Source organism: Scomber japonicus, chromosome 20, assembly GCF_027409825.1.
Source record: "Scomber japonicus isolate fScoJap1 chromosome 20, fScoJap1.pri, whole genome shotgun sequence".
NCBI lineage: Eukaryota > Metazoa > Chordata > Actinopteri > Scombriformes > Scombridae > Scomber > Scomber japonicus.
This window is the reverse complement of record NC_070597.1, coordinates 15,040,378-15,053,700: the sequence shown is the minus strand read 5'-3', so window position 1 is coordinate 15,053,700 and position 13,323 is coordinate 15,040,378. Positions and strand designations below refer to the sequence as shown.

Genomic DNA, 13,323 nt, shown 5'->3' with positions numbered 1-13,323 from the left:
AATTATAAACCAATTTACAATGTTTCTGCTACAACCATTGAGAGCAATTTGGGGTTCAGTGTCTGGCCCAAGGACACTTCGACATGCAAAGAGGAGAAGTTTGGGATCAAACCATCGAACCTGATTAGTGGATAGACCTGCTCTACCTCCTACGCCACAACCACTAACCCATCTAACTGAAGGCATATATGGTATATAATAAGTATGAAGCATCTGGGTGTTTGTCTGCACTGCTAGCTTGCGGGATAGTTGAGGACTCCGGGAAACCCTTGATGCAGCCATGGGAGGCATTCTGGCTCAGAGAACTGAGTCAACTGCCAGCTTGGACAAGAAGATCTGGCAGCCATGTGAAGGGAATTTAGTCAGTTTTAAACAACAGCAGAAACATGCAATGTCAATATATGATGGTCAGCAGAATACAAGAAGCATCTGAACCTGTCAAGTATACTAATCACTATTTGGATAAAAACCTGTTTTATTCACACATGAATTCACAGCTTACTGCATACTGTGCATTTTTACATGATGAATCATTGTAAGTAGAAAGTCTAACTGGCAACTTTTCTATTAATGACTTAAAGATAGATTGAAAACCTTATTTTGATTCTTACATAAGAACTAGAGAAGTGGTATGTGCTGTAACATCATTGCATCAGTCACATCTTACAACACACTGTATGCAAATTCCAGTTTAAGCTCCCATGTAGGTGCGCATGATATATAAGAAATGAATAAATGCTACAATAATGTTGTGAAAGAAAATAAATGGTATTCTTTTGAAAATCAATGGACTTGGTCAACTAGACTTCCTGATTAACTTAAAAAAATGTCAGTCTACATCATTGTACAAATACAACATGTTGCACAGTGTTTCACATGGCCTCAAATACAGGAACAGCCTGCTGTTTTGCTTCTGGGGCCATCCTGTCACCTCGCGGTCACCGTCTTTCTTTCTCTTGTGCAGTGTAGCATATACGCACACACCACTGTGTGGCAGATAAGCAAACACAAAGCAAGGCAACCAAAACAAATACATATGTAGGGGAACACATACAGTACAGGCAGATGGGCTAACAATCAGTTAAAGAGGCATGAAACACTGAAACAGACTCTTGGAGCTCAGGTGGCCAAATGTAAGTCAGAGAGGCAGCCAGCAGTTCACGTGTAAACTCACACATTTTCTTCTCTGTAATGTGACAAGCTCCAAATTTAGTCCACAATGCTAGCTGGCTGAAACAAGCTTCCAGCGTAATTGCATATGATTTAACATTTGCACAGAAGGACACACAAGTTTAAGGGCATACACCCAAAAAGTCACAACCTTTAAACAAAAACTGCAGGCACGTGCCAAACATTATCTCGCTCAGTTTTTTTGTAAAAGAAAACCATCGCCTGAGGAAAAACATTCACTTTAAATTACACAGTGGACAAAAGCAGAACCACATAAAATCATTATATTGGTTTTCTTTTACTCCTCCTCAGTGGCAGAGTATTAAAAAAAAAAAGAACAAGTCTATAAACTAGGTAGGTGATCTGACATCAACCATGAGCTCAGTATTCCTTCAACAGTGAGCAATAGAGGGAACCTGAATGAGTTCAGAGGTAAAGCAGTGTGTGGAACAATAGAGGATCTGAGTGCAGTGAAAGTGGAGAGTTCATCTTACCCTTCGGCTCCTCTGTGTCATCGGTTTCCAGCGGCCTGGGAGAGAGAGAGAGAAAGAGAGTTAAAGAGAGACACAGAAACATGAAGTCACTTTCTAACATACTGTGATGACAGAAATTACATAGCTACTACGATGGATGTTCGCAAACTAGACAGAAAATTGAGTAAATAAAGTCTTACATACACTACTATAATCCATAAATGGACACAAGCCACAGAAGAAAAACCTGGTGCAGTATAAAACCAAACTAACAACAGGCTGGAGAAAGCCTGTGCCTCACGACATGCAAAATTTACTCATGCTGCTCTTCCAAACCCATGTCTACAATGATGTAACAGCAATGCCTCTGTAGCATTTGAAGATGGTCATTCATCTCTAAGTAATGGGCGTTAAATATGGATGGGAACAGCAGCTGCCTGTGGGGTAGCAGAGATGATGTAACAGGAGGAGGGGAGAGGGCCGTTTTAAACACAATAGAGAATCGCTGTGGACAGCAGGGAGGGGTCAAAGGTCACTGAAGGAGAGGAGATGACCCCAAGATGATCCACGCTATCAGAACCAATCTAGACATTCCTTTTTTAAAAGGAATCGTTTTGTCTAAAAAATAAAAAAAAATAAAAAGTCTGATCCATTTTCAATCATTTTGTTCCTAGTTACGCTCCATTAAAAACACTGCAAACACACAATGTTGAGCACAACATCAACAAACAGTAGCCTGAAGCTTTAATTAATCATGATATGCTGCATCTGAGAGCGATGGGAGAAAAGCCTATGAAGTGAAGATGAAGTGAAACTGCACTTAAATCTAAATGTTTTGCTTGTGATGGAAAAAAGGAAGCTTTAATGATTTAAATGAAGGCATACTGTAATTGGACTGTGCATCTGTATGTGTAGGGAAAAGTCCTAAAGTATTGTACAGCAGTATCTTATAGGAGTCATTTTGGGCTTGGGTTTGGCTATTGGGTAGAGTTTTGTCAGTTTTGGGTTGGCACGCCTCACTAGAGCTTAGTGATATAATGGGAAATCCAAATATACCAAGATGAGGAATTAATGGTGTAGTTACACATATTAGGAAATATGAACAATAATGATAGTTACGTAATGCATAGCAAGATGTCAAGTTTACACACGTTTTTACACATGCAGACCTTTAGTAAATCAGGCCCATAGTATACTGTAATATACATGACTAAAACCACTACAGTAAAGTTACCTAGGTTATTAGACAGACTACCCCTAGCTGTCTCACTAACACCCTCCTCTGTGACCGCAGGGCCTGGTGGCACTTCATCAACCCCACCCACATTTTGACTGCTGGCTGAGGGGAAGGGGTCATACGCAACCATAAAAACTAACCAGGGAGCAACAGTACAGACAGTAATGAGGAACGCTTAAGAGAGACAAGCTAAACACACATTCAAGTCGAGGCAGGCAAGTCGTTAATCAAACACTTCCTCACTCTTGCTCTATTTAAAATTATGTCACACTCACAGACCACTACATGAAACAGAATTGAAGTATAGAGAAGTTATAATCATGACTTTAGCATAATCAAAAGATTTAAGTCTTGTCTCTAATTAGCACACATCACATATTTGCCATCCTTTCCTCATATGGCACGTACTGTCTTTTTTTTTTTTTTTACACTCTGTACTGTAAATACTCAACAATGTAAACAATAATCACCCCAAATCCAACTCAGTCTTTTTCAGATTCCAAAGCTTTTGACTAACCCCAACATGCCAGTAGTATAATTACTGGCATTTAGTACCTATGCTAACAACACTGCTAACATACAGAACATCCAACCCAAAATACTACAATATACATTTCCCACTTGTGAAGGATGTATCTTTAAATTAACCTAACCCTTTTCTTTTTTGAACATTATGCACACTTCAAGATTGCATAATCTAGTACAGTTTGAATGGACTGCTCTGAAACTGAAGTACGACAAGTTCTTTTTATGGTCATAACAAAAATACATTTTAGATAAAGACTTTTTTTTGTACAGACAGTGCCTCTTGTCTATGAACTACTTGTCTAGTTTCAGCTGATAACATTAACCACCAAACTAAAGGAACCATACTTTTCTTTGTGAAACAAGATTAAGGCAGCCGCTCAGACAGACAGCCAGAGGGCTGAGATTGCATTTAATTAAAACAGATATGAAGTTCAATTGTTGGGCAGTGCAGAATATTTCTTAAATTGCAACATGCAGTGCTTGGGAATGTAACTCTTCAACTGCAACTTTACAGGGGAAGGATTTCTGTTTGTGTCAGATAAAAATGTTGATTGACGTTCTCTGCATTGTCATGTTTTATTATCGCTGGGACAGCCAGTCCCAGTTTCCTGTCACAGACACCCGCAAACATCTAAGACGATTCAGTGAATATGTGCCAAGTTCTTATCAGAGAATACATGAAAGTCAACCAGGGACTGCACTGTATTAATGTTGTTGTCCAACAACTCCAGGAATAGATGGTGAAAGCCTACTATATGAATTAACCAATAATATCTGGGCATATGCTGATGAAAAGAGACTAATAACAATGGCTCCTATACGGCTGCTCTGTCTAATCCTATGTGTTGCATAAGCGTGCGTGCACACAAGACCGCACAGCTGGATTGAGACAATGCAGAGAGCGTCATAACAGAGCAGACAAGATTAGTAGCTAACTTGACAGGCATGCAAGGCAACACATTGACAAGTCAGCCTGCTTTTGTTGCTCTCTGTAATTAAAAAAAACTGTACTCTGTATTTTGTCACATATTTTTTCTGGCAGTGGTTAGCCATTATGTGCAAAAAACAAAACCTAATCCAAATTGATTAATATACACAGTTAAAAACACATTGAATACATTTCTTTGAAAATAAACCTTTGCCATGAGGGATTATCCAGTTAATAGCTGAGATCTGCTGAAACATGTCACACCGCACGTATTAGTTTAGTATTACAACACAAGCAATGCCCTCCTTTCCCAGTCTTTTAAAAATAACTGACCCATATTATTGAAGATGCGTCAATCACAGCTATCTATATGCTGCTTCATTAAGCAGAAGGCATGAAAACTTGACAGCACAGTACATCTATCCCCCCAAGCCCCAATCTCTGACATCTCTCAAAACTTTTGTCCATCTTGGTTCTTCTCTCTCTCTCTCCCCCTCATTCCCTCCGGCTGTTTGTCAAGAACAGACAAGCCTGGCTACGTACACCCAGCAGAATCTGAAGCTTGATTACAGCTAAAACATCCCCAGACCCACGACTGGACATGTTTTGCTCCATCTATGTACAACGCTCTGAGCATTCCTGGCATCCAATGAGAAGAAAAAAGAAAAAGGTCTTCCAAGACTGATTTGTTATTCCCCAGATGTGTTAAACATGCGAGTCTCCCCCCCACCCCCCCACACGAGTGTAAAGTGAACCAAAACAACCAGCTTGCAAGTCATTACAGCAAAACATACCATGGCAAAATAAATGTGGCAGTCCTTGGCTTTGCACACATGGCCAATTTTGGAAGTCTTAGCAGTTGTGTTTACTTCACACAGAAGATAGCACGTAGTGTTCTGAATGTGCCGACTTGCTGCCTCCTCTTCAGTCATTTGGAGTCAGCTATCCTTATACAGTGAACTTATCAATCATTATTTGTTGAAATCTAGTTTTAGGTTCACATTATTATATTAACATTAAGAACTATATGCTGTAAGTTTGAGCAGACTAAACAGAGGTCATGGAGCTTCTGCCTCTATTGTCAACACTAAGATACATTTTATATGCAACAATCTATATTAATTAATTATTGATAATTTCATTAAATATTCTTAAATATTAGCTTCCACTTAGGGCAGAGGTATGCTTGACATGTCTGAGGATAAAAGTGCTCCTAGCTGTTCTGTATGCAACACTTGAAGGCGGGGCAAAAAGCCTGCTGTCAAGAGACTGTGACTGTTGTTGCATGAAGAATGAGACGTGTGGTTTATCTTTAAAAGTATAAACAATGTGAATAAACTCACCTGAGACAAGAGGACGTCTTTATGGAAGTGACAGCTTCTGATTTAGACGATAAGATTGTGTCTGTTTTAAGGTGAGTGGTAGCCTCTTTTTCTGGAGCGGGCTCCTCATCAGTGTGCTTCTCGGGCTCTGTAACTTTATTCCTGAGGCCCCTCCTGGTGTATGTTTGCTCTGAGCCATTGTCCTCATATTTTTCCTTCTCCTTGGTTGATGAAGACACTGTTTCAGTCGAGTCGCCGATTTTCCTGTCCCTGCGGACATATTTGGAGGAGTATTCTTCCGTGTTGCCGTAGCGCTCAGCCAGCTCCCTCCTCCTCTCTGCTTTGTAGCGGGCAATTCGCTCAGCTTTGGTCTCTGGGGCCGAGCTCTGCAAGGTGTCTATTCCATCCATTTTGCAGTTCAGAGCAGTTTAGGATTCGAATGCAAGTGAGGTGCTTCCAAGTTGCTTCTTTAGTTGTTCTAACCCAGATATGTAGATCAACCCTTGGCAGCAGTGTCTCACTCCATAAACATCATCCTAGTGCTGTAAACAAGAAAGGAAGACAATGTTAATGTGTCATGATTGTAGAGCAATAACAGGCTCTCAAGCACTGAGCAAAACTGAATGTACCAGGGCACACACACAAACACACACACACACCCCTCCAGCTTTCACAGGAAGCTGGCCACAATTGGCTCAGCTGTACAGCTGAAAGCCAAGCCTTGCCCTGCCCCGTCTAACACCCCCCTGTGAGAATGATGTCAGCCAGCTCTACTCAAAGACAGCCGACCACCGCATTGAGACTCTCATATAACTTCTATTCCATCGCCTCAGTTGGAAAGAGGTAGGGGGGAAAGAGAGAGAGAGAGAGAGTGAGAGAGTGAGAGAGAGGGAGCGAGAGAGAGAGACGGAGAGTGAGATAGAGACACACAGGAATATTATCCAACTGCATAATGACTCAATATTTACTATCAACACAGTGCATGAGAAACTAAGTGTGGTTGTGCTCATCTGTCGACATGTTATTCTTCAGATAAACTTCCTAACCTAACCTCTCCAGAGGTGTACACAGTCTCTCAACCAATGCATGCTGGGATGGTCACAGAAGGCTGAAACTATGAAATGGATAATATTTTAAACATCTCCTTCCCACATCTCGTGCAATAAAAGAAGTCCCGTATTTAATAACTTTTGACTGTTCATTACCTAGTGGGTTAAATTTAGGAGGTAAAAATTAGGAGGTTGAGTTGAGCTCATTTTGTTCCATTAAGCATTCACAGAGCAGAAAACCACATATGGCTCAGTTGCAGAGGTCTTGAAAATTTCACTCGCTTAAACGCATCGCCAGCTGACAACAGCAGTAAAAAATTATGAGTGTGCAGTTTCTGATTGTTCCACACCGAGGGCTTTTCCACAGACATTTCTCACAGCACAAGTATGCTTACGATGCTTTGGGGCTTCTGTCTGAAGAAAGCCAAAAAGCGAAGGGAAAGAGCGATATGAACAGATGGAGGTGTATTTACTTTATGTTAGCGGAGCAGGAGCTTAATGTTGCCCTGATGTATCCCTCCAATAACAGAGAATGAGTTAATTCAGCCAGGAACAGATGTATGGAGAAAACATAAATAGGGGAGGTGTGTCAATAGGGGTTGGGAAAAAAACAAAACATGATATTGCAACATACCACAGGATCACTACCACAGCACCACTATCCTCTACCTAGTTTTGGAAGCGCTGAACAGAAGGTTGACAATAGTAGGTGACCACAGAGAAGAAATGCAAGCAAAATAACCATGCCAACCAGCCATGAGCAGCTGGAGCTTTGAAAGTAACTAGAAGCACATTCATGGCCCATTGTAAGAGTTTCTGTGTTGCAGAATGAGCAGCTTAGCCCCCAAAATTCTGTCATTTGTGCCAATTTTATTTTCCCAGGATGGAGAAGTCCTGACCCACCTAATTATGTCTCTCATTGGCTAGTACTATTAGCTTCCGTTGGTTGGGTTGGTAGGTTTGTTTAGCCTACCCTTGTCAATCATCAGCCCTGAATATGTATCGGCAGGTTGTGTGTCGTGTTTACTGCCATAAATCTTAGTAAGACATTACCTCTGTTTCTTTTCAGACATGCTAACTCTACCAGCATCTCTGTGAAAGGCAGTAACTTGTGATATTTCCACCCCTACTGGACGATGTAATATTATACAATGATGACATGCTTTAAGAAGTCTCCAGGGCCCTCGAGCTGACCTGTGACCACCTGCTGTGCTGTAAAATACAACCAGGAACTTTTGGTCCCCATCAAAAAATATGGCTTTGAAAGTTACACAGGAAATCAGTGCATGTGTCAGGGGATGTGTGCACATGAATATGTGTGAGTCTCCAGCTATAGCTCTCCCATCCCTCCCCCACCTAACATAACAGGGCTTGGCCAAACAATGTGGAACCACATCACCTCCAATGCCATTTATAACTGTTGCATGATTACATGTTTTCTGGTCCTTGTTATAAGCAACGAACAAGACACCTGCACACTGGGAAATGTATGGTCTAAATACAATTTTCCATCTGTTTGTTAAACTAACAATTCCACATTGGTCACTTCAGCTCCAGTCAGTCCAGCTACAATACAAGTATCCATATCCAATTAAACTTGGCCACAAAAGAAAGCTCAAATATATTCTGGGAATGTAACTGGAATCAGATGGGGTTAAAGCTTTATAAAATGGAATTTTACAGCATGATATGGAAACCAAATGGCCTATTAAATATGCAGGCATAATCAATTGGTAGCAGTAAATCCACTACTACCCAGGCTAAAGCCTTCAAGAAATCCACAACTCAATAAGAAAAGCATGTTAAGGGAGTTATATGTCTGCTCAAGGGTTAAAAGGCTTAGCATTACAAGAAATGGTTTAACAGCTATTTTCCTCATCAAAACCTAATGCAGATGTCTTAAACTCAAACATGCCACTCAGATTCATGTGAATTGCCTTATGAAGGCAAAAGGATCCTGAGGCTTGATGTTGATTTCAGGAGTACGCACACTCTTACATAATTCACCTAGGTCACTACCTATAAAAGGAGAGCTAAACAGTACACTAAAGCTTGTCCATGGAGACCCAGAACATCGAGGTTGCTTTGATTGGAAGCTGCCACTGTTATTTTAAGCAACAACTGGGACGAAAAGTGAGTCATACATTAAAAATCATCACCCCTATCAGCAAATGTGAACTTAACTTACCCATGAATATTTGTTTTGGTTGTGGGTTTAACACTGCCAAAACAACCCAAGGTGTCTTTACCTATTTATGGATATTTCTCCAGAAATAAAAAGACGTACAGTGCAGGCAGGCACGTGCAGTATCAACACACATTCAGAGCGCTTTGAATAAAAACCCATGTGAGTATTGATCCAGTACAAGATAAAGTTGGCTTCACTTCCATTTGCATGAGATGGAGGTAGATAAATCAGCTAATTTCGTCTGACAGTCCTAAAAAAAAATGTATAAATAAAAAAAGACACTCAGTGTCATTTTTATAACTAAGGGTTTGCTGATGAACAGAATGGGAAAAGCAGCTTCCTCAAACTATTTTGCACTTTTGCTTCATCAATAAAAGTCCATCTCCCTTGCGTAATATACAGTTACACCAGTCCTTGCTGCTAATTCATGCGGGCAATATTTATTCCTCTTCCCCTAGGGCATGTAAACAAAGCGAATCTTCAGTTTCTAATAGCTTGTGTGTTCTCTGACCCTTTGCTGCCCATGGGGAAATATTACTCGCTATGAGAGGAAGATCTGTCTCAACAAAGGCCAAGTGTCTCACTTCCTGACCGTGCCCCATATCCTCCATCATAAAAGCTCAATTAAATCAGGAAATGTTACTCACAAACCTGGCAAATATCCAGAACGCTCTTACGAGCAGACTGTTTACGGCAGTGAAACTTTGGATGGGTTCAACAGCCAGACATCCCATTTGCTCTTAACACAGTATTGGATTTAGTCTCGTCATATCCTCTTGCAAGTCTGTTTACTCCATGATGATCATGTTTTAAAAAAAACATTTATTCCTCCTGCAATTACGAGCAGTTGCTTCATGTTACATAATACCTGTTTTAGGTCTAACGCCCACAATACACCACAAATGCAGAAGTTGCAATAATCAAGACATTTGAAAGCTGATTTGATGTGGCATCTTTCAATTCTCGACACATTACTGGCTGGAGTTTTAATACCATGCTTTGATTCTCACTGATAAGTCTCTTTTTAAAAAGGAGTTCTGTGTGTACCAGGCTCAAAGCAAGTACGAAGTTCACAAAGCTCAGACAGAACTTGGTGATGGGAAAAGAAGACTGCCACATATCCATAGGAAACATTACTTTAAGTAACAGGTTCAGACAAACAGCAGCCTCAGAGGTGAAGACTGACCTGTAGCACAGTGGTCTGCATATTTTTTTCTTCTTTTCCCAGAATTCACATGTCCACACAAGAGGACAGAGAAAGAATGCAGGATACACCCTATTCATAAACAGTGGATTTACATGGGAAAGGTAAGGAATCTTGACTATAAAAATTCAAGGGTTTTCTCGTCCAAACTAAAGCTTGACGAGACAAAGCGATAGCGCTGTGACTTTATTGGCCCCGGTCCAGTCAATGTGCATGCAAGCTTTGTTTAGCAAACATTTAAGGTCTTGTGTCAATCTTAAAGGTTTAACCCATAGCTGCCCAGAAGTCAGGGGTCATAGAACTATTACCAACTGCATACAAACTCGTGTAGAAACGTGTCCTGCTACTGTTTGTTACACAGGAATTCCACTTTGGCTTAAATGGAATTCCCCCGTCAGTCTCGTTTTAATCTTTTATCTTATCTTGAATCCTTTGGTCAACACAGCTGAGATTTAAAACTGAAACTGCAAGCATGTTGATAGCTATTAGACTGAAGAAGTCCAACTCTGCAAATGACAGTACATACGGTATCTGTTCAGCAGCAGCAAAAAAAAAAAAAAAAAGTGTGTTATGACAACATTTTGCCACTGCAAACCTTCAGGAATCCACCGTAAGCATCAGACATTAACTTTCCTTTGCTGTACAAAAAGAGAGGAGGCAGTTAAAGACACAGCCAGTTCCTGACACACATTCTTCATGTGGGAAGAGGGTGGAGAGTGGAAACTTTGCTCCGCTAAGAAAACCAGGTGCCAGTGCACAGACTGTGGACACAGCAGGGAGAAGAAAAAAAAAGACAGTCCATTTTTATAGATGTTCTTTTCAGGCAAGTTTGGGGATCATAAACGAGTAATGCAAATCCTTGACCAGACAAGATATGTGAGTGAGCCTCAAAAGTGTTGTTTCATCACTTTGAGTAGCATCATGTTTATCCCCAACTATCCTAAATATCTGTCACTACTGCAGTCTACAAAAGACCACGAAAAAATCCTATCCAAGGTTAGAGGAAAACATCCCATTAACATCCAGATATGCATCCAGAGAAAGTTACATACTAGACTGCTTTTCTTTGAACTCCTCTGAAGTACAGTTTACATTGTGTTGTGTATTGGTCTGCATGGGTGTGTATGACTGCAGCCATTGAAAGTTGATAGGCCTGAGTACATGTCACCAGTCCCTAATCCAATAACTCCATCTTCCACAGATTCTATGTCAAACATTGGTCTCTAACCAATACATTCAGCCAAATAAATGTATCAGAAAACAGTAGGGGAGGGAGGCGGGTCTTGGGTGTGTCACTGTCTTTGAAGCCACCCTCATACAACAATCAACCACATACTGACGGCCAATGTGTTTCTCAAGCAATCTTTCAGCACGTAAGGTGGTTTAAGTATCCTGCCTCACAACTGCAGGCAGAATGACTTTTTAATTGCAATAGTAGAGCAGAACACTTCATTCTGCTGAAATGGGCGGGCGAGGGATTCTGAAAGGAGGGATGTTTGTTTAATACAGCAAGGGCCCTTCATTCACATGACTCATCTCTTCCCAGGCTTTGAGTGTGAGGATATGAGGAAGAGAGGGGGAAGAGGTTGAAGCGACAAAAGGAAGGAAAAAGCAGTGGAAGAAGGAAGAGGAGTACGCAGGTTGGGTTGGGTTACAACAAAAAGGGGAAGGTGGATGAAAGAGTCCAGAGGAGAAGAGGGGTGGGCACAAAAAGAGAATGGAGAAAACTGTACAGAGGTCAGAAGAGGGGAAAGAGGAAAAGAGAGAGAGAGAGCGAGGGAGGGAGGGTGGGGAGAATGGGCTTTTGTGGGGGTGGATGTGATGGCTTTTGTGGGGGCATGTGTCTCCAGGGTGCCATGGGGCCCCTTTCTGTCGGTATGGGGGCGGAGGGAGGACAAGATCTGCTGCGCCTGCAGAGGAGGAGGAGGAGGATGGGGCAAAAACATGGTCTGAGACTAATCCATCTCTGCCTCTCCCTCCCTCCATCCCTCATTCTCTCACACAGACACAAACTCCCTCAAATCCCTGTTACCAGAAGTCCTGCTGACTGGAGCCGGTCACCCGTAAGGCAGTTGACATAACAACCCCTGGGTACTCATGCCTGCCCTCTGCTTTGCCTTGGTAACTGACACTGTAAAAACTGTACTGACCTGCTTGAGGCGGAGCTCCCACCGTCACCAGGCAAAAAAGTGTGCTGCTTCCTCTCCTTGAAATCTTTGTCAAAGGGGAACAACAGCTAAAAAGCATGCACGCGCACACACACAAAACACACAATGTGCTATGCTGGACTCTTTTCAATGAGTTAATGTAGGCCAGAAAACAAACCCACCCTTTTTTTTTTTTTTTTTTTAAATTGGGGTAGTAGCTAGATTTAAAGCACCTACTCTTATACCTATCGCTACCCTTGTTACACACTGACATGAGGAAAGCATTGCCTTGCTCCAGCAACACTTCAAGTCAGTTGAATTTGCCAACTTTGATGGAAAGAGTGAGAAATGTGCAAATTGTCCAAGGCATTCGTCAGTAGACTGAATCAAAGCTGTGGCAACTTAAACTAGGCCAGTCACTATGAGTAGAAGAAGAAGCTGATGATGATTTGTTGTATGGTCTATTTTTCCTTCTTCTGTGGATTCTTCCAGCATCTATTTAACTAGTTTCTGAACATTATTATATGTTTACACATGTACACTGTTGTACAATGAATCTAAAAACTGCCAGTATGGAAGAAAAATGATAAATAAATGAAATCAAAGTACAGACTTCTCTTGCAATGGTGCACCAAAACGCAAAACCTCACCTTATTTAAACTTTAACTACAGATATTCCTCACATAATATTGCAGGTATTTAAATTCCCTTATACAGTACAAGTCAAAAGTGAATGGGAATGTGTGTCCAAACCTTTGACTGGTACTGTATGTTGCAATATGATCTTTTGGTGGTCAAAGAGCATTTGCGGTTTAGCACCAACATCAGTGATTTATACTGTAACTGAAGAGCTGTCACCCTTTAGAAAGCAACTAATGCGATTTTTCTGCTTGTCAACTGGACTTCATCCCCAGAATAGCCGCATGTAAGACACAGACAAGACTGAAGACAGACAGAGAGAGACAGAGAGAGGGAACATGAGGGGGGTTGGTATCAGTGGGGTGGAGTGTCTCACCCGGACAATCCTGCTTGAAGGTTTTCTTGAAGGTTCTCTCTCTCTCTCTCTCTCTCTCTCTC

General features: G+C 41.3%; 1 protein-coding gene across 1 annotated transcript in view; it reads right to left on the bottom strand.

Moving 5' to 3' along the window:
• The window catches only part of svild (supervillin d), a 42,619-nt gene that overhangs the window by 24,460 nt on the left and 4,836 nt on the right, over nt 1–13,323 (bottom strand). The window contains exons 2-3 of the mRNA XM_053341760.1: nt 5,680–6,200; nt 1,665–1,699 (exon numbers count right to left, since the gene is read on the bottom strand). Of these exons, the coding sequence (XP_053197735.1) occupies nt 1,665–1,699; nt 5,680–6,068 (424 nt within the window). The 5' untranslated portion in view covers nt 6,069–6,200. The remainder of the gene's footprint in view (nt 1–1,664; nt 1,700–5,679; nt 6,201–13,323) is intronic.